The sequence below is a fragment of the Populus alba genome, chromosome 2, assembly GCF_005239225.2.
Source record: "Populus alba chromosome 2, ASM523922v2, whole genome shotgun sequence".
Lineage (NCBI taxonomy): Eukaryota > Viridiplantae > Streptophyta > Magnoliopsida > Malpighiales > Salicaceae > Populus > Populus alba.
Genome location: NC_133285.1, coordinates 8,927,937 through 8,950,054, shown reverse-complemented (window position 1 = coordinate 8,950,054; position 22,118 = coordinate 8,927,937). Strand labels below are relative to the sequence as shown.

The 22,118-nt window shown below is 33.0% G+C and overlaps 2 protein-coding genes across 4 annotated transcripts; both read right to left on the bottom strand.

The window, feature by feature from the left end:
- Positions 1–3,091: 3,091 nt before the first annotated feature.
- On the bottom strand, positions 3,092–7,608 carry LOC118057825 (uncharacterized protein At5g41620). 2 transcript variants are annotated; one of them, XM_073407668.1, is made up of 5 exons: positions 6,951–7,090; positions 6,337–6,770; positions 6,028–6,191; positions 5,608–5,733; positions 3,092–4,864 (listed from the first exon to the last, which is right to left on the bottom strand). In XM_073407668.1, the coding sequence occupies exons 3-5, from the start codon at positions 6,079–6,081 to the stop codon at positions 3,377–3,379; spliced, it is 1,668 nt and encodes a 555-aa protein (XP_073263769.1). In that variant the 5' UTR covers positions 6,082–6,191; positions 6,337–6,770; positions 6,951–7,090; the 3' UTR covers positions 3,092–3,376. The 2 variants fall into 2 exon arrangements, with proteins under 2 accessions (XP_073263769.1, XP_034926434.1); XM_035070543.2 differs by lacking the exons at positions 6,028–6,191; positions 6,337–6,770 and having other exon boundaries at positions 6,951–7,608.
- Positions 7,609–15,922: 8,314 nt separating this feature from the next.
- On the bottom strand, positions 15,923–19,021 carry LOC118057679 (F-box/kelch-repeat protein At3g61590). 2 transcript variants are annotated; one of them, XM_035070318.2, is made up of 3 exons: positions 18,713–19,021; positions 17,847–17,943; positions 15,923–17,399 (listed from the first exon to the last, which is right to left on the bottom strand). In XM_035070318.2, the coding sequence occupies exon 3, from the start codon at positions 17,366–17,368 to the stop codon at positions 16,151–16,153; it is 1,218 nt and encodes a 405-aa protein (XP_034926209.1). In that variant the 5' UTR covers positions 17,369–17,399; positions 17,847–17,943; positions 18,713–19,021; the 3' UTR covers positions 15,923–16,150. The 2 variants fall into 2 exon arrangements, with proteins under 2 accessions (XP_034926209.1, XP_034926210.1); XM_035070319.2 differs by lacking the exon at positions 18,713–19,021 and having other exon boundaries at positions 17,847–18,695.
- Between the last annotated feature and the right edge of the window lie 3,097 nt (positions 19,022–22,118).

The following is a 22,118-nucleotide window of genomic DNA, read 5'->3' as shown; positions in this document are numbered from 1 at the left end:
ATACAATTCTAAACATCTATTCATTTCATTAGAAGTCACTATCTTTATCAAATCATAAAATTTTTATTTTTCTTTCTAATTGATTTTTTTACACCTGCTTTAAAAATATTAAAACTTATCAAACAATTCATTTTTATAATTAATCAAATAAACTTATAATATCTTGAAAAGTCATCAATAAAAGTTATAAAATATCTTTTACCATCACAAGTCAATACGTTATTGCTATCATAAATATCATGATGTATTAATTCCAATAGAATTGTTTTCTTTTCTACTAGATTAAAAATCTTTCTAGGTTGTTAAGCTTGTACGCAAATTTTATATTGTTTTCTTTTTTTATTATTAATATGTAGCTTAGGAATTAGATTTAAATACATTATTTTTTTATTAGTGTTAAAGTTAACATGTCTAAACATATTATATGATGAATCATAACATTGAACATTTGCAATAGATGCAAATGAAAATTGCAAAGAAGTATTAGTAAAAGACATTATACTTAATTTATAAAGACCATTAAGCAAATAACAATTTCTAACATAATAACCAAATGTACTAACAATTATTTTATTAGATCCTAGAATAAGAGTATAACCATTTTGATTCAACAAATGCGTTAACTAAATTTTTTCTATCATTAGGAACATGAAAACTTCATCCAAAGGAAAACAAATTTCAAATGACAACTCCAACTTGACTTAGTCTTCTCCTATAACTTGAGGTATAATCTCATTCCAAACTTCATAAATTCAATCCTTATCATTAGACTCCAAAATAAATCTTATAATTAAAAAATTAGAAAGTAAATATATGCTATAAGCTTTGAATTCTCTATCAAAAACTAAAGCTCTTAATCATTGACTATATGGAAAATTATTGAATACTTCATCACCAACACAAAGAAAAACAAAACAATATCCTAACTTGGTTTCTTATAGATTGATTCAACAATTGAAAACAAACTAAATGAATTTCTTAAAAGCACCTAAGAGAAGGTGAATTAGGAGTTTAATTGAAGATTTGACATCTTAAAATTTTTTATCCTTTAACACTTTAAAATGTGAAGATAAAGATTCAATATAAAAGTGCACAAAGTAAAGGAGATAGAGATTAAGAGAGACACATCAAATCTATAGTGGTTCGACCAATCTTGCCTACATTTTTGGAACCACTGCTAAAGCATTTATTAACAATTCACTATCTTCTTACAGGTAATACCTCATCGATGGACTAACTTTTTTCATAAGTCCAACATTAGAAATCCCTTCACTCTTTATATTTTTTTTAAAGATCAAGATATTAACCTTTCAATAGCTCGTAACCAAAACTTTTCCATTCGATTCAAGTGTCATAATGGATTATCTCTCATAATGTTTTATATAATGAATTAAACTTGAGTCTCCATAGAAAGTAATCTAGCTCAAAAATATGAAAGAAATGATTGATGCAAATAAAGTTAAAGCTTTAAATGGATTATGAAAGTTATAAAAGTTTTTTAGATTAAAAAGTCACTAGCATCAAGTTTGTCTTCATATGAGGCGAATAAGTAGCATGTATAAGTAAAAATAAAAATTTTATTCATTAAAAATAAAAATTTAAAGTTCAACATTTTGAATTTTTAAGGTATTTCATCATTTTAAAACAACTAGGTAACTTCTTGTTAAAACAAAGAGTTTTATTTATTTATTTATGATAACAGTTTTAAGTACAAAACAAGTTAAGTATTGAGTTTATGAAAAGTGAATTCTTGAGTATAAAATAAGTTATGCACAATTCATTCTAAAAACTACTTAACCACTTCGTTGAAAATAGATAAAAAACTTTTAGTGTGATCAAAACACATAAAATCATTTGAACAAATATTTTAGTTGCTTCTAAAAAGAATTTGATTAATAATATCAAAATATATGATAAAATATTTCCTCATGATGTATTTTTCAATATGCCTGAATTGATAATAAAAAATATTTTGGATAAAAATTATTTTTATGATATCAAATTAAATTTTATAAAGACTTTATTACATAAAAATAAGCTTAGTTATCTTGAAATCAAGTTTGCATCCAATTGAATCCATTTTGCTTTGATTTGACATGGTAGAAAAATCTCTACAATATCAAAACCACAAAATAATTATTATCATAAAAAATTATCAAAACCATTAGGCTAACACTAAATACCTGATTTGGGTATCCATTAAAATGACTTAATATAACAACAATACTCATTCGGACTTTGATTAAACTTTCATATAGGTTTCTATCAAAACCATAAAACCATAAAAAATAAAGGCAAATCCCAAATGGATATTCATTAAACATATTAAAAATGCTCCTTGCAAATCCCAGGATAATGATTTTTTTTTTATATTTATTCAAATATCATATTGCCTTTAAATTGATATAATAATAATGAAAAAAAAAATTAATTGTATAAAAAAAGGCCTATAAACTAAACACTTTTTTATCTTTTTATATTTGATCAAATACCAAATTTTCTCTTAGCTTAATTTATAATAACAAAAAAATTATTATAAAAACACAAAATTAACCCTTTACGCTAATTTTTAATTTTTTGTTTTCAAAGGTAATTTAATATTTCCACTATGCACTTAAAAATAATAATAAAAATTTATTTATTCCCGTGATAGTAATTATTTATTTTCACTATGCACTTAATAGTAATTACTAAAATTTTTGAAAAAACTTAAATACCCAGGATAGCCCGTGTTAAGTCTTTTTTATGGGAAGGGCAACAACATAAAATCGTTATTCCACTGGAAAGTAATTTCCCTCACTTAAAATCCTTCATGTTTTAACTTTTGTTAATTTAAACTTTTCACTTTCATCATATTGCCCAAACAAAGCCAACATGACAACATTTGGCGATGCAATAGAATTATGAAAACATTATGAAAAATAATTGTAAATCAACAAAAAAAAAAAAAAGCAAAAAAGAATTCAATCCGGTAAAACCCCGCTTTTTTAGTAGTATTATTTGAAAAGGCCGCATGAGCCTGCGCGCTCTTGGGTGCGAACCCCCTACTCTACTCGGGATCAAAATGCCGAAAAATGTACACGACTTGTAATTCGAAAAAAAAAGTGGCCATATAAGCTTTAGGGACGTCTTTCAGGTTTACGTAGGGTTAAATTCTGTGATCACCCCAGAACACGTACACTTCCCATCTACAAATATAATTCCAAAATTTACAAGTGGAAAGGAAATATAATAGACGTACCATTTATTCTGGATGTCGCACAACAAAATCGGCAACACGGAAGATCTCGGACACCACTTTCGTGCAGAAGTTTCTAATGGAGAAGATTCTTCCTCCAGGCATATCCACCTTCCCCTATCAACCTAAACGATAGTTTTAGAAGGTCTTAAAGCGAGATTTCTGGCCCTCCAATCTTGCTTCAAGTAGCTTCGCCTTCAGTGTATTTTCCTTCAAGACCCCGGTCACTTTTAAGGAAGACTCAGACTTCTCAAATTCTGGGGATTTCAACTTTGACTTCCATTGTTGCACTGGACTAGCATGGCTTACAAATACAGGCTGAGCACAAGCATCTTCCCTGAAATCACTGACGGGATGAATTTTATCACCCTCAGATGACAAGGAGTGATGTCTTGTTAGGGTATCAATCATATAATTAGAGTTCAATCCATGGGCCCCCATCTGTTTACTTTTCCTTTCATGTTGACCATCTTGTTTAGTTTCATAGATACTGGATAAACCTTGGCTCTCTACTCTAAATTCATTCTGCCCTCTATCTGGAAATCGGGTTTTACTTCCAGCCACGTGTTCTTCAAACTGCACCTGGAAATTGACTGGGTTATGAACCTTTGTATTTTCCCCCGATCCAGCCATTCTCTTCTTAGAATTTGAGAACAATATCTTCTCAAGATGAATTTCTGAAGCATTATCTACTTCTTGTTTGGAGTTGCATGTGGTTTGTCTTTTGCTTGCGCTCTTGTTTGGTTCAAAACAATGTGAATCACTGTCGGTAGAATCTTCATCAGCTGCAGCTTGAGGTGCGCTTGCATTGTCATTCAACGGAAATGATTCCCGCCGTGAGCAATTCTTTATTCCCTCCTTTGCAAAGCTACTTCCTTTCTTCAATTCATCGGAGAGTCTAGCTTGAAGAAAGGTTTCAATATCCAGACCTAATTTATCAACAATTGTGTTCTTTTCAACAGGATCACTTTCAGCTTCTGCTAGTTTCATTTGCATCCGTTCATCAAGCCATGCTTCTGAAATATGGAGAACCAACCGGTCAGGTTTTTCCCTACCTACACTATCCATGTCAGATTTGTGCCTAAGGGACCGCACCTCTTGCTCATAATCTCTTATTCCCTTGGCAAACTCATCACACAAATTTTCCAACAAAAAACAGGCTTTCCTTTCTCTCTCGAGCTCTTTTAAAGCATTAGAGAAAGAGTATTTTACCTCAGAAAGCTCTCGGGCCAGCTTCCGGTGGAGGCTCTCTGAGTGCTTCCTTAACTTCTTTTCATCTTCCAGCTCTTCTTGCACTGAATGAACAGCATATTTGATTCGGTCTTGCTCCTTGTTCTTCCTGACAACTTTATCTTCTGCAAGTTGCTTCATCAAGTTGTCCATTTCTTGCCTATCTGCTTGCTTCTCTTTGAGCAACTCTTTTATTTGTGACTGAGAATGATCCAGTTCCATTTTTAAAGCTCTTAACAATGACATATTGGATGCTTGCTGCTCTTCAAGACTCCAGATCCGATTCAGCACCTTGAGCAATTCTGTTGATGTCTTAAGACTATAACTTGACTCTCCCCTCCTGCCCTTAAAATCTGAAGAACTACTAGGGGTAACTGCAGGATTATAAGGTGCCACCTGCGGAAAAGAGCCACTCCTGAATTTGTAGAAGAAATACAAAGAGAAAACAAACAGATAATTTGGGGAATCACAATGACAATAAAAGAAACGGTTATGATAAGGAACTTCTTCAGGAGATCAGCTAAAACATTCACAGTGTCCTTATCAGCAGCATGCTAACTTAAATGAGAACCATTAACATGATAAAGCGCCTAGTTCATCATTTTCCACTTTAATATGACAACTTTAGTTTGGGTCCTTGACTTTCTTCTGTTTATGAATTGAGACGACAAAAAAAGCAGTTTGTAGTCTCAAGTTTTATCTGAACATGAATGATAATCAGATCCTTTTTGTTGCACATGAAACTTCTCTGGAGACCAAATTTTCAAAATACAGGAATTACATAATTGGATCTGTTTAAGTTTTACTTAAAACTGTGTTTTTTATGTAGCATTATCATAGTCGTCTAATTGATGATTGCAAAGGGACTATCACTAGAGGCATCCAAGTTCATCTCATAAGTCTATATCTAACACGAGAGACAATTTCCAAATCAAGATTCCCACTGTTACTCCATGATAAGTAAAGAGGGAAACTATGTACTAGAAGTTACCTTTGAACTTCCAAGGATTGCTGATATTGCAAAAAGTCATGGGACACCTAATTGCCTCTATTTTGTTTTCTTTTATAATTTCCCATATGCACAAAATAAAAAAAAAAAAAAATTGCAGGGGGATATAGGGAGGAGAACATTTATTTACCTCCATTGAGCTATCACAACTTGCAGGTGATATAGTAGGCTTTAGAGCATTACCATCTCTTCCAGTTGGTTGATGGTGTTGCATCAATGATGCGGCCTGTTTCCTCAAGCGACTTGCCCTTGCTGGCTGGAAATATTAGCTAGGATTAGTTACTTTGTGAAAATAATAATACTCAAAGCTACTTTATCATTAGAGTAAGGATCAGTTTACAGTGTGCAAATGCCTAGCTTCCTGAAAGAAAAAAAATAGTCCACCACATAATGATTACAATTCCCAAGTTAAACAGGAACTCCAATGTATTCTTGATCATCCAGTGGACGCAGGGATTTCAACTCCAAGAAACCAAACTAAGAGCATCAATGGTAAAGTAAATTTAATGAGGTTGTTCTACCAAAACAAGAAACAGAGATAGCTTATTACTCGAACATTTGTCATGTCACCAGAAGAAGGTAGACACTTCACTTCCAGCCACATAACAACAGAACAGATTGTTGCGTATGGGCACCCCTTATGTTACGACTACCAAAGCAGGTAGCCAGCAATTTTGTACTCAATGAAGAACGAGTTCTGGTTCTAGGCAACAACTGATAGCATAACCAACAAAAGGAAAAAAATAATAATAAAGAAAACCACCAGGACATCAACAATCAGAGCCAAATTAAATAATCTGGAGAAAATCCCGGTAAAATTAGGAGGATGCATGTTTTTTATTTATTATAATTTTATTACCTATAAGTAAATGTTGAAGCTACAGAAACTCAATTTGGTATCCAGAAGATGAATTTAGGAAACTGAAGACCACAAAGAAGAAACCTTTCAACTCAAACATGAACTGCTAAACGAGAGCATGCATGGAACAAAGCTGCCTATGGACCACCAGCACAAGAGTAGAAAACATGAGACAAAGCAATTAAAATATGTTATTAGAAAAGGCATTCTGCAAGTAGAAAAGGCATTCTGCAAGTAACAAAGGCAACAGAAAAATAAATAAATAAAATAAGCACCCAAACCATCAGCCTCTAAATAATTCTAAGAAAAGGATAAAACTTTCTGCATTAATTGACAGTTCCTCTCAGCTAAAATGTCAATAATATATACAACTAAAAGATCAAGAAAACAGACCAAGCAAAGCACAAGACAAGCAAGCAAAACCCCCCAGCCACCTAACAAGAAGAAGCCAACAAAAATCAATTGAAGTCGGTAATGACCAAAAAGAAAAACACAGCTCGAGAACCAGCCAATCACAAAACAAAATTATAATCGAAAGCCCCATTTCTTTCCTACCTAGTCTTCAACTCCATCAAAATTAAAAACGATAAAGAAATGCTAAGAGATAGTTAAACCTGATCGGGGGGGCTATTAAGAGGATCAACTAAATGAGTACGTGGCCCAAAGGCCTTGTTGTCTTTATACTGGTGGCTAGGGTGTGCTCTTCTATGACCGGGATTCTTGTTCATTTTAGGCACAGAGTGGTGAACTTGGGGCTGAATCTCCCAAAAATTGGCACAGAGCTTTCTAGCAGAGACAGCAGTGGTAGTGTTAAGAAATTCTTGAATGGGGTTGTTGTTGCTATCATTTGGAGAAGAAGAGAACTCAAGTCTCCAAGTGGGTGATGGAGTAGATGGGCCTCCTCTTTTCCCTACCTGCATTAGCATCCCTCCTTTCAACTCTCTTTTACCCATCAATATTTCTCCTTCTTTCTTTTCGCCTTTCCCTTGTCTCTCCATGTCCACACCTTTGTCTTTTCTTTCCATGTTTCGCTTCAAGTTCCTAACTTTGGGGTCTTCTCTGTTTCACTCATCTAGCCTGGTCTGCTGTTTTAGCTTGAGTGGAGTTTGGTTGGTCTCTGTTTGCGTGTTTCTCTCCTGTCCTACCGTGACTTGTAGCTAGAGGTGCTGGTTGCATCTCCTCATGTTTCAAGTTTTGTGTTCAGTGTCTGACTGAAGTTTTTTAACCTTATTTCTGGGCTCTGGTTTTCCCCTGTTATTTTTTTGTCCTTTGCCCCTGTTCTCTAGCCACCTTAGGTTGAGGTGGAATGGATGTTTTTTAAATTATTTTTTATTAAAAGAATATTGAAATATTTTTTATAATACTTTTTTATAATTTAGATGTACTTAAATTAAAAAACTAAAAAGTATTATTTTTAAAAAATTCTTTTTATTAAAATACATTTTAAAAAGCTTTTTTTTACCATAATATTAAACACATGTTTAACCCTTTTTGATACAACTCTAAGGGTAAAAGAAAAGGATATGAATTAGCTTACAATTTCTCATGTTGAATATCCTAATTTGTTCTGTGTTATGTTTTAAAGTATTTTTTAATTTAAAATTATATTAAATTTATATCTTTTATAATTTTTTTATGATTTAATGTTGATATAATAAATATTAAAAAACATTATTTTAACATAGTTTCAATTAAAAATATTTTTAAAAATCACACTATAACATATTATAAAGCAGAAGAAACTCAACCATCATTGAAGATATATTAAAAGTGTATTTAAGAGTGTAATTATAGTTGCTTTTTAAAGTATTTTTCATTCAGAAATTTATTAAAATAATAATTTTTTATATTTTAAAATTCATAAAAACACAAAAAAAATATTAATTTTAAATAAAAAATTTTAAATTTTTAAAAACACAGATTAAACTGTATTGGCAAACAATCCATAACATTGGGTTCAAATTCTTATTAGAGTTAGATTTTTCACTAATCTCTCTACTTTTAAGTGAAACTGGAAAATAGAATTGACAAAGACATGACAAGTATTTAAAAAAAAAAAAAAAAAAAAAAACTCACAAGACATTATGGTTAAGAAAGTATTTTCCTAAAATGATAAGGTGGCACCACGATAATCCAAGAGTTGTGTAATCTAGGATGACCAGTAGTGAAAAGGCACCTACTTTTTAAGAAGTAAATCTGTGTGCAGACTTTGACTTATTAGCTACGATCATTTTCATCAGTAACATTAGATGATTGATATGGTTGAACTAGTTGCGTCCCTGTTAACTCTCTTTTTTCTTAGTCTTGTTTACCAAAAAAAAACTATTCCCCGAGTTAAATCATGCATCGCCTAATCTGAAAACAGGAAGAAGCTATTTATTTCAAAATGATTTTTAACAATGGATTTGGTACTGTGATTCCATTGTGTTTTTAAATTTTTTTAAATTTTAAATTAATTATTTTAAATATTTTTACTCATGTTATCGCAAAGTCAAAAAAAAAAAGAAAAGATAATGATAAGCTAGAGGCATTTTTGCACAATTAGGCCTCCAAAGTAAAACTTATCACGTTAGAACACTATTTACACGATCCAAATTGTCAAACCATTTTGAAAGCTTTTCTCTTTTCTTGCCAAGATTTTTGTTGGGTCCTCTACTTGTTAGTGTGAAAGAGTACTGATTCTATTTGCTCGTTGTCGACATTTCTGGTATCAAGGCCACCTTTACTTCCCTAATTTTTGCGATTTGTCTCGCCAGCAGTTTAAATTTTGCAAAGGCTCTATCTCTATGACTATAATTGAAAGGCATTACCTTTCTTTCACCCAACTTGCTGGAGCCAATAAACTTATAGTTCATCTTGCATCTATGTATCTCTTCCTCGAGAATTTTCGAATTCTAACCTCGTTTCGGATTAAAAATAAATTAAATTATTCATAATATTATATCATTAGTTATTATGTTATGCCTGATTTGTCCTTGAAAAAAAGGCTTCATCTAAATATTTTTAAATAAAATAATTTCTTCTCTTATTTTTTACTTTTAAAATTAACTTTGTAAAATTTATAAAAATATTACCACAATCACATATTATTTTGATTCTATAATTGACAGTAAAATAATTGATTTAAATAGAAGAAAACGAATTCTTACCGGCAAGTTTCTTTTAAACCTAGAGATGCTATGACAGAAACGTAGGAATAAAATCAGTAGGGTAATGATGCCTAAATCCCTCTCTCGGAGCAAGGTTGGAGGAGCATTCAGCTAAAGCTTCTAACCATGTGGTTCATGGGACAGTGTGACACACAAGACACCTTTGTTGCCGAGCCTAGTTAGGACCCTAGGACGAGGAAAATCAACACGGGTGGCTGCTTTTTGGTGCCTGGCGTGTCTCACCGATCTAGACCCATTTAGGACTGAGCCACAGGCCCACGGGTGATGAGAAATTTGTGCAAATTGCCCATCAAAGAGCCTGCCTGTCAGAGACATGACCAACCTGTGGTCCATTGCCCTCTCGTGCTGGTGTTACGAAGCTTTTGTTTTGTTGTTTCTTTTAAGGATGTACTTTGCTCAATTATGCTCTTAACTAAGTTGCCACGTTTGCATATTTCAAGAAACAGTTTATGGTCAAATTTGAGATTCATGACATCGAGTTTTTTATGTTTTGTAGAAGGTAGAGGAGGAAAATTCATAGATTTCATAAAGGAAACGATGATTGTCATACAAATTTGACGACACAAATTCGTGCCCACCATTATCTTATTGGAGCTTACTTGATCACCTGGGAAAATGAATTCGTGACACATTCAGATATTGATAGGCAAAGATTAATAAGTCTTGATTTATTATCAATTATAATTTTTAAGAGAAATCACAAGTATGATATTTGTGTAGAACCAAAATTTAAAAATATTTATTTTTATTCAATTAAAAGAAGTAAAGAACCTTAAAGTATAATTTACTCGGATATCAATAACTTAAAATTTATGCAAACTAGAGATGGAAAAAAGTATTACATTATTTTTATAGATGATTGTACAAGGTATTATTATACATATTTGTTTATAATTAAATATAAGACTCTTGATTTGTTTAAATATTATAAGAATGGAGTTGAAAATCAACTTGATAAGAAAATAAAAGTGATAGAGGTAGAGAATATGAAATGTCATTGATGAATTTTGTTCTTAAAATGCTATTATCCATCAAATTATTGCTCCTTGATCACTTCAAAAAAATGGAACTATAGGATGTAAGAAGCAAACTTTAAAAGAAATAATGAATGGCATGTTGATAAGTTTGGGAGCAAAGCACTTCAAAACTTATAAGGAAATACAACTCTAACTTTTAATTATATACTTAATAAAGTGTCATGCAATGAGTTAAAAAAAGATACCATATAAATTATGAAAAGGTAAAAGATCTTTCTATAAATACCTCAAAATATGAGGGTGTTTTGTAAATAATATAGTTTTTTATCCTTAAAAGGCCAACATAAGACCTAAAACAATAGATTGTGTATTTATCAAATATACTTACAGTAGTAATACATATCAATTTCTTGTCCTCGATTCAAATATTGAGAATATTCATCTTAATACTATAATAAAATCAATGAATGATACATTTTTTGAAGGCATAGTTCCATTTAATAAAGTACAAGAAAATCATTTACTTAAAAAAATGATTGAGGATAGCTCAAGTGGTCATCATCAATAAGAAAATAATAAAGGTGAGCTGAAAAGAGAAAAGGTAAGAATAACAAGAAAAAAATTGATCTTGATTTCCTAACATACTTATTAGAAAATGAGTCTCGGACATACTCCAAGATAAATGTCTTATCTTAAAACTTCTTATCTTGGTTTACACGACATCCTAAATAGTTCAAGATTTTGTGTTTACTAATTAGTCGAGTAAATCCGTTAGTATTTTACTGAGGAAGGCTCAACACTAAAAGCAATCTATCATATTATAGTGATTCATCAAGTTAGTATCTCACTACAAATCTCTGAGTTGTTTTTATTACTCGTATAATTTCCATTCATGTGGGGGTTTAATGGAAAGATTTGTTAGAATATGGTTAATTGGTATATTTGAGGTCAAATTAAAAGTGAAGTCCTTTTAATTTTATGGTTAAAACTTTGCTAGAATTTAATCTCTAACATAAGCTCTTTAACATGAAAAATCAGTATAATTTAAATAAATTATGAGTGAATGGAAAATTAATCTTAAATTACCCTTAGTTGTTATATATCTTGAGAAACTCAAAACCCTTCCAAACTTTATCCCATACAAGCAAGAAACAAGTCCATGTTGCTTATTTAGTGGGAAGGTAAAAAGTTAATATTGAGACTGAACGACACTCAAGTTTTTAGTGAGAAGATGACCTAAGAAAAATGAACTTTAGGCTTAAATTCACACTCACATGCGGCTTGGTTTGACTGAGCTTGTACTCATGTCTGGAGCTTTAGGCTAGTGTTTGGATTTGGGTTTAGCTTGTTGTAAAATAGTTTTTTGGCCTCAAAAAATTCAAGTTTAATTCTGATTTTATAAAATATAATCAAAGATGATAATGGAGTAAATTTATTATGGTTATTATTAGAATTGACTCTACAAGTTTTAGTTCCACAATTTATCTATAAAAAGGTCTTAAAAATAGTGTTCATGGTTGGTTATTTTTGCATATATAAGATTGTTCGTTCCATAATTTTAACACCATTCCGCTTAAAGTTTCATCCAGGTTGCTTTGTTTTTTAAGCTTTATTTTTTATAAAATTTTCTTTTTAATCTAAAGCTTATATTCAGTTATTATGAAGAAATAATTAAATATGATTTTCTTGTTTTGTTGGATCTTATTTAGGAATACATCTAAACAAGATGTTGATGTTGGAATCATGAAAGGTTTATTGAAATCAATCATTTTACATCAATTAAGAAACAACAAAACCTTAAAAAATAAAAGATTAATTCTTGATAACAACAAAATCTCAGCTTGGTTGCATTTCAAGAGTTTTAAGAAGTAAGTGGCTTAAATTAGTTTTGTTTGAGTGTAAACTCTATACTTATTTCTATGTTTATTTTAGTATGTGTACTAGGATTGTGTTTCATTCTTTCATACAAGTTTATATATATTTGTCTGGTAAGCATGCTAGCTTTTGTAATAATTACAGTCTCTTATTATATTTTGGAAATCTAAAACTTGATGAATCTCGAAATAGAAAGAAATAAAATGCAGGTTCCCCTGATAAGAAACAGGGGAGTTAGTTTCTGTAGAGATTATTCCACGGATCAGTTTCAGTACCTATAGATCAACAGTCTTACCCCTCTAGATTTAACATGACAACTGCAGTTAACAGTATCCTCAACTATATTTTGCATCTGGCGAGCTTAAATCTTCTAAATTTGTATGGAAAAAATACAGGGATTCAGTGGAATGGTCTATTTTGGCAACCAGAGGACCACAAGATGCCAAAAAGGACTACTTCAAGAGGGTTGGGTTCACCAAATATAGAGTGGTCCAAGGGAATGATGATAAACAGTCACAACACCCCAAATATATCTCCCAACAAAGGCAATGATGATAACAAACAAACATCACACACACAGCTAGTAATGAAAGCATTTAAGGTCCATGCAGTTCCTTTTGACCTTGTGTTTCTTCCCCAGCCAATCATCGCATGCTGATGCTGCTGCCCTACCAGTTTCCCTCTCTCAAGTTGAGGATGGATCTGTGTTAGGCTCGACCTGTGGAGTCCACCGGATGTCTAGTGGGCTGGTGTTTATTTAATTTAAAGGCCTGTGTTTTTGCTGTGTTCTTCCTGTCTTTCAGTACATGTCTGGCCCAGGTTGGGCCTGCTTAATGTTCCCTTTCATTTTTGTTTCTGTTAAGCTCTCTTCTGGTGCCATGGAGGAGGGGTTGAATATCTAGAAAGGGACCTTAAGACTCGAACCACAAACCAGTTTTTGGAGAAAAACTCAACTGCTTAATCGAGTGGGAATGGCCGTCCTTCTTTTCATCTCGAATACTGTTTTAAATAAGAGAAAAAAGATGTAAATCAACAATCATCCAGATAGTGCAAATTGACAGAGCCATATTGCAAGGAAATGAGGACAGCCGTCCCTGTGTTTCCATGGATCTCAACTCACTACTATTAACAATACGATCCATGGTAGGAGGCGGCCTTGATCAAGCTTGGAGAGATGGAATGTGAACAGAACAGCTAAAAAGAAATAGGATAAGCAGCTGGGAATCTAGGGTTATTCTTAACTTAATATTTTATAAAATTCAACTAAGTATGCATTTCTAGAAAAACCAAGTTATACTGTGCAAGAGAAGAAGGAAATAATGAAATTAATGTCTGTGAAAACCCTTTCTCAGGTTTGGTTGGGACAGCAGTCAACAAATGGTCTTCCATTAAACTCAAAATCATGCTTGATTTGCCTATAATATTTGTTTTTATTTCAAACTATTGTGACAAGAAAGAAGAGCCAGAGTAATTGACATACCCTAAGAGTTTCTCTCGGATCAATGGATCTAGGTAAAAACGAAAACCTAAGTCCATATCCTTTAACATGATGTTCTCTACGACTTTTGATTTGTTTACTTTTCGTCCTTGCCATGAGCCTTTCAGGTCATAAACCCTGAAAATGCTAGCATGTGGTGGAATAACTCTGGAATGGACAGCAAAGTAAGACACCGTTTTGCATTGCGTTCCGAACGGTGTTTCATCAAATTTCAATTATTTTTTTTTGTTAAAATTAAGTGTGGTTTGTACTTTTTAGATCGTCTTGATGTGCTGATGTCAAAAATAATTTTTAAAAAATAAAAAAACATAATTGACATGTATTTCGGCATAAAAAGTTATTTGAAAAGCAACCGCTACCACACTGTCAAATACACTCTAAACCTGCCCACAAAAAGTCAAAATTAGGTGCAACTCAAAAATGTTAGTTCCAAAACACAAGGGAATAATCAGGTTTGACTCTTTCACTAGCTTTGTTATTTCACCAAGGCAATAATGATGAGGAATCACTGTGCAAACCACAGTGCTCATTGCAACTTCAAGTGAAATCGACATCTTAGGCCGCCAAGCAACAGCGTCACCTTCACTTTAAGTACTCTAAATCAATGGACATGAAACTGCTAACAAGAACAAGAAATTCTCTGATGGCTGGGTGGCCTCAGGTTATTTTTAGAGGACGCATTATCGTAAACAGTGACATGTTTTGTGAAAGTTACCGGAGAAGGCTGTTTTGTTTAGTGATGACGCTTCCACGCATATAACAACAACAACAACAAAAAGGAAAAGAAGCATATTTTCTAAATCCACAAACATGAAATTAGTGTTTTGCATCTGCGGAGGAGACAAAAAATAAAAATTGAAATAGAACAGTACACATCGCTCCTGCAAACTACATGATGGTGCATGAATCAATCAGACAACGCATGACAAGCCATTTTTTAACTGCCAAGATTGAGGCTCTTAGAAGATATTTTTAAAATTTAAACATTCAAGAGTAGCGATTCTATAGCTATATTTTTTTAAAAAAATCTCTAAAAATATATCCTGTAAAAATTTAAACATAATCTAGTAGTCGAATAAAAAATTATAGTTTTTTATGTCATTATTCTGTTCTGGCAAGGTCAGACTTTCTCTTAGGTTTAGACCCCTCCCATTAATCCATGAATATATTTGCTAAGTCATCCACGTAATTTGTTTAGGACAGATTCTTATCTAGTTATAATATACTCACACCTAACTGCTCAGAATTATCTATTATCACAAACTCGATCGCATCATTGGCACTCATAAAACATATTTTGAAGAAAAAAAATCATAAAATTATATTTTTTTATGTGAAACAATCAATTAATTCATACAATTGAATTAATCAACCGACCGGTAAAGCAAGAAAATTATCATTAAGATTATATGTTGAGTTGTCGCACTTCAGAAGGGCGACAATTATATTATTAAACTTAGAAATAATAACATTTAATAAATATTAAGTTTCAGAAACGGAAGACGACAAGAAAGTATTATTTCATCAATTTTTTGTTTTTTTGAAATGGTGTTATTTTGCAAAAAAGAAAATAACTAACTGTTCTAATTTGAAAGGAAAAATCGCACAATTTTCAACTCCTTCCATTTGTGGGAGAAATTGGCATGTCAACATCGAGTTCTTGCCAAAATAAGGAGCAGCTAGTGAAGTCACGAGCAGGCACTGCAGGATAGGAACTGGTAGCATTGCTCTAGATTTGAGCCAGGGATGGCAGAATTGCCAAATCCAGAAAAAGAAGAGAAGCGCCATGCCCCAGAATTTTCTCTGGGCTTGAAATTTTAATGAGATCATCAAAGCTATTGAACATTAAATATACTTAATAACTTCTTCTAAAGGGCATGCTAGATAAAACCAGTAAAAATTGGAGCTGGAAAAATGTCGCGTTGAAACAACTCAATGTTAAGGACATAAATAAAAAGCCAAAATGCGACAAATCAGGTTGTAAATATGCATTAGATGCGTAAATCGACAGAAACAGTAGAGGAACGTCTGTGATGAGGCCAGTGCCTGGATGAATCCTTGTTGAGTCACAAAAAGTCACAAAGTATTTATACAAAAGGTATTCTCGCGTAAAGAATAATATTCCCATTTTCATGAATTAGCAGAATTTGTTTGCAGGTACAATGTGTAAACTTTTCTGGAACTGATTTCATAATGATTGAAATTGAGGGGTAAACAGGCAAAAAGAAAAAAAATGGGAAAAATTCAGAAATTTTTCAACACCAGCACACTAAATTCATCAATTCAATAACAAATTATGGTGCCATCTCAAGCCTAGGTTCAAAGCAAAAGCCAGTAAAGAGCTGAAGAGGGAACCTCTTTGTCACTGGGCACTTTTTTTGTGACCACTTCCATTGTTTCTGGTTAAAGTAAAAAACAAGAAGAGCTGGAGCCCCATAGCTCTGGATGTATATAAGATTATCCGTGCCGCTACATGCAAAAACATCATCCAACTCCCCAAATCCTTGGAAAAACTTATAGGGCATTCGGGCAATCTCTTGCCAGTCCTTGCCATTTAGAACCCAGATGCCAATCCCCTTTATTATGTCAGGCCGGTCTTGTTTACCAATTCCTCCCACCATTACAAGCTTCTCATTCAAATTCATCAGACGGCCACAAGTAAGAGGACAAGGTACTTTGATAAAACTTATCAACAAGCCATGAGAAGATCTGCTGGATAGATTGTATGTAATCAGACCATGACGGGTTTCCGGGGTGCCACCTCCTGCAGAATATATCAAAATGTATAAAACCCCACCACAGATTACACTCTCATCACCACCTCTCCATCCTGTCAAAACCTCTGTGCAAGAAGTTACCCACATCCTCGTATCAGAATCATAAATGTGGATAGAGAGATCCCATTGGAAAAAATTCCCAGGGACTTGCTTAGACTTCACAATTGAGATGGTATAACCATGTGATATCCGGTTCACAGAAATGGCAAGTGCACTGTAATCAGGAAATTTTAAACCTGGGGACTCCTGAAGCTTCCTGCAGTGTTTGGTGATAGGGTTGCAGACATACAACTCGCTTCTGCTGTCATTGTCCATGAAGGAAACCAAGCCACATGATGAAGCAATGAACCAATTGGATGTCTTGATATGGGGAAGATCAATGCCATACCATTTTTGAAGGATTGGATCAAAGGCATAACCAACAGGTTCATCTGAGCTTGTGAACATAAAATACCAAGGTTTTTGTGGCAGGACATGCGAGAAGTTCCATAAAAACCTCCTTGAACTAACAATCTCATGCCATCTTTTACACACACAGCCAGCTCTGAAGATGCTAGCAATGGGGAGACAAGCTAGGATTCGTTCTAGCAGATCATCGGGCAAGATTAAATCAACTGAAACAGCATTAACTTCTTTACTGCCTTCATCGCTAAGTTCAGAGAATGAATCAAACTCACCAATGCCCCTTGTTGAGTCCTCGAAACAATTAATTACCCAAGATGTTTCTCCCTCCATGATTAAAATAGAAGACACGATCAAAAAAGATCTGGGACAACAAAGATGGCGAGAGATGAAAATGAGAGAGACAAAATAATTTTGAAATGAAGATTAATGGGAATAAAAGATAAACCTCCCTGTTGCCATATATGAGTTAATATCACCTAAAAATGCACTAAACCTTGGGAGATCCCAAGTATAGCTCATTGAGTTAAACCACCAAACATAATAAAGAATAAAATCTAGAGATTGAAATACATGGCAATCAATCTGAAAGTTGTGAACGTTGAACGATACTAGAATTCACAAGTGAAAAAACAAAAGAACAAGTCTTGGTGTGCTGCAGAAAGCTAACAGTATCTAAAACAAACACCACTTCTAGATTCAGAGATACAAAACCCCAATGTTTCCCCTACTGTTGAGAGAATAATGATTCTGAAACCTCAAACATAAGACATCAAAGAACAGATATCAAAACATAATTCAACTAACTTACAGGAAGACCAGAATCAGCCTTCAAGCTCACTGTCGCTCCACATCCAGATGCAGAATTGTGAAAAAACAAGACCCTATAGTGATGGTCTTAAGGGCACCTGAAAAGTTAGTAGGAACAGGATCATATGCTGTCATCCCTCCACATATTTCAGGTTATATAAATTCATCTTTAAAATATCCAACCACAGACCCAGAGTAAAGTCCAACTATTAACAAAAATCTCACGAAAAAAAAACTGCAAGACTCCCAGCATCACCGGCCCAACAAATATGATAAAAAAGCCTAGATTTTGTCATCCGAGGAACAAGTGAACATGAAAGCATACTTTTTGAGCATGATCAACATGGTACTCAGCTTGCGGAGAACCAAGCAGGCCCATATATATTACTTTACACGTTACTTTATACCCGGAAGGAAATACAGTGAAATTAAAAAACCTGACAGACCGGTTACCAAATCAAATGCAGAGCAAATTTTAATCCTCTGGATTTGAAACAACATCCATGGATGGATGTATCCCACATTAATAAAAAAAAAAATTGTTGCTTCAAAAGGCCATCGGCATTTAAAGAGGATGACATGTAAATGAACCAATTGATCTAAAAAAAGACACCAACTTGTGTTTCTTTCAACACAAAAACAGCCTTTTTTCATGGTTATCAAACCCTAATAAAACTGCTGTGGTGAGCCAATAAAAAACAAAAATGATGTTAGGTAAGATTAGGCCATGCTTATCTATCAATCAAAACATCAAAACCCCACTTCGAAACTAAAATTAAAGCACACAAATAGATCACTATAAACCCATTAAGGATTTCCAGGAACAGACAAAAAAGAAGAGAACTTTCAAGAAATCAAGCCCCTTACCTCGTTTAAGGCCACCAACACTCTATCTTCCCAGCCAGGTCTTGCCAGATTTAACAGGAAAAAAAATGGCATAAAAAGAAAGAAGAAACTTAAAAGAGAGAAAGGAAAAAAAAAGGAGTGACACCTTGATAGAGGAAGCAGTAAAAGAGAGTATTAAAAGCAGATAAAGAGAAAACTGAAATGAGGGTATGTGAAGGTCTTTTCCTCTAATGGTAGAGAAACAATGAAATGGGTCACTCCAGATTTGGCTGGCAACCCGTGCCAAAGAAACCCATTTTAGAGAGAAAAGAGAGGGGTTTTTTTTATTTTTTTAGTGTGGTTTTATTTTATCTTATATTCTTTTATATGTGTATATAAAACGATAGGCGGAGATTAAAAGGTATTTTTGGAAATACAAATTGTTTTTAAAAATATTTTTTATTTAAAAAAATATTAAAAAAATATTTTTTATTTTTTAAAATTTATTTCTAATATTATCATATCAAAACATAAAAAAAAAATTAAAAATCAAAATTTCATTAAAAAAAAAACCAGTGCGACTTTTGAAGTGAGAAGGCCTTTTTTCTTCAGAGTGTGGGCGTGGTTTTTTGGCAAAGGGAGAGAAGGGGAAGGGGCGTGGTGTGTATTTGAGCCTTGAGGCGTTATTCAAGCAACTATCGATTTTTAATGAGTAGTAGAAAGAAGAAAACATTTGGATTTTGACTCACTCATCAACCTCCGCAATTTTTTTTACTCTATTTTTTCATTTTTTTTTTATTTTCTACAGGTACATTTTAAGACTTTGGTTGGACTCTTTATTTAGGGACTTTTTTTTTCATTATTAAAAGACTTATTAGATATGGATTTTATAGTGGTTAGTGATGCCAAACTACCATTTAATTTAATTATTCAGATTTTAAATTTATTTTTTTAAAATTATCAATTTAAATATTATAAATTTTAAGGTTATTAAAAGCTTTTGTAATTATTAATTTCAGAATTTTTAAAAATTAATTGAGATATACATAAACTAGTCCAACAACTCCAATTAAAAATAAATAAATTATATTTCATAATTTATTTATCATTTACTGGTAAAATTCACGACAGAGCCATATTTGATCTCTTCCGGCTGTAGGTAAACATAAAAATTAGTTTATACGGGGTTCCTTTTCTTCTCTCTTGTCTCGTTGGAAGCACGATGACCTTCCTTCTGGGCCTCGTTTACCTAACTAAAATCGGATCGTGTCCCATTTCACATCTTATTCTCAACCACCATTGCCAGTTTGCAATTTGCAAATCAGCGAGCAGAATCTTTTTGTCTCGTCATCGACGACGCTCAAATCATAGCACTGCTTCAATTATTCATGCATGTCTGCATTTAAAAATTGCATCGCGTTACGTTTGATCAGCTGGGATTGGAGTTTCTGGTGCCGCTAGTCGGATTCTTTGACTTAATCAAGGCTGGGAATTGCTAAAAGATTGCTTGACCAGGTTTTGAATTTAATTAGTAGCTAAACCAGCTTGTTAAACCATACAATAATCAGCTATGGGGACACAAGCATCTCTTGCTTGAGTGTGCCCGTTCAGAAGAGGTTATACAACAGGATTATTTATTATAAGATAGTGCATTCCAGTGGGGTAGTGCTGGCGATATTGACATTATTGCAGTTTTTGCCGCCTTCTTTTTCTTCTTTCTTCTCCCCCTGGCTCCTTCATGTTTGCCCAGCAGCTTTTCTTCTTTTTTTATCGAGCGGTGATCATAAGAAGACTTCGAGAGACAAAACAAGGGGAGGGAATAGAACATATCAAATTAGAATATGCTGTTCCTTAACGAATTTCTATGGGTACAAGCAGCACAATTAATGCTGCAAACATATTGAAATGCTGATAATGTTGCATTTCTGGAGCATAATACTAACTAAAATGGATTGCTGATCACTTTATGATGCCCACTAATGCGTGGTGCGTGGAGCCAAGTCAATATATATATATATATATATATATATATATATATATATATATATATAGAGAGAGAGAGAGAGAGAGAGAGAGAGAGAGGAGAACATGGACAAAAGTAGGGAATGGGGAAAATGGCTCGCCAGAGAAACCAAAGGATGAAAAGCATGTGGGCGTTGACTCTTTAACGTCTGGCATGGATCTTTCTCTTTTGTACTTAAGAGAGCTGAAAAAAGGTTAGTGGCAAGACCACCATAGCACCTAGTTCAGGCAGCCCACCATGGTCACGTTAAGTCGTGTCACCTCGCATGATTTTATAATTTCTTGCTTTTTCCCTTTAACGAGTTTTAATGTGTCTTCTTTGTCCGTTTATGTCTAGATTTTGTTGAGGAAAACTCACCAAATGTTTCATCTGAAGCATGAAGTCATGGAGGACATGATTGTGGTGGTAACCCAGCGTTGAAAAGGATGTTCTTCTCACAACTCACCCAAGTGGGATTAACTGTTCATGTTCTGAGTAGCTTTTATCCATGAAAATCCATTGGGTTAGAACTTAGAACTCCTAATCTTTTTTTGGGTCTGTCTGTGACTCTGTGGCTACCTTTGCCACAGCACAACATCACAAGATTGAATTATTAGGGTGGGTTTATTTTCACTTCTGCTTTTGTGTTAGCAAAACATCAAGAATAAAAATATCAGATTCATGCTTTTGATGTTGCTGTTCTTGCTGGTGGGGCTTGCCATTAAAAACAAAAACAGCGGCTAAAACGAATATATATTTGAAGTGTTTTTGTTTTTGAGGTAGTTTATATAGTTATGATTAAAAAAAATAAGTTTTAAAAAAATAAAATTAAATGTTGTTAGTTTGATTTAGATAGATGTTTGATAAAGATTATAGTTGAAGTTTATATGTAGCAAAAAATATGTTAAAAACATATTGTCGGTTGTGTTTGGAAGTGTGGTTGTGGTTGTTTTTTTAAGTATTTTTTACTTGGAAATGCATCAGAATAATATTTTTTAAAAAAATATTTTTGATATCAGCGCATAAAATTAATCTGAAAATACAAAAAAAAAATATTAATTTAAAGTAAATAAATAAATAATTTTTTTCTAAAGTCCTTTGAAACGCAAAAACAAACATTGTTTTATAAAACTCAATTAAAAAGACAAGTAAAAACTGCTTCATAAAAAATTTGTTTCAAACTTAATTTTTTAGTGGACCCCGTAGTATAAAACATAGTTTGATATGTTACCAAATATCATATTATGTTTTTTGTATTGCAAACATAAAAATTATAGGTAAACAAACGCATTTTAAACTTGATCGAGAGTTTTTGAATTAGGTCACTATAAATTACACCCCAACCTATGTATAAATTAAATAATCAGCTCCTAACTTACAAAATTATGTTAATTTCTTTCCTTATTTTCACAAGCGCATCCCCTGTAAATTCCCATACCATAAGAT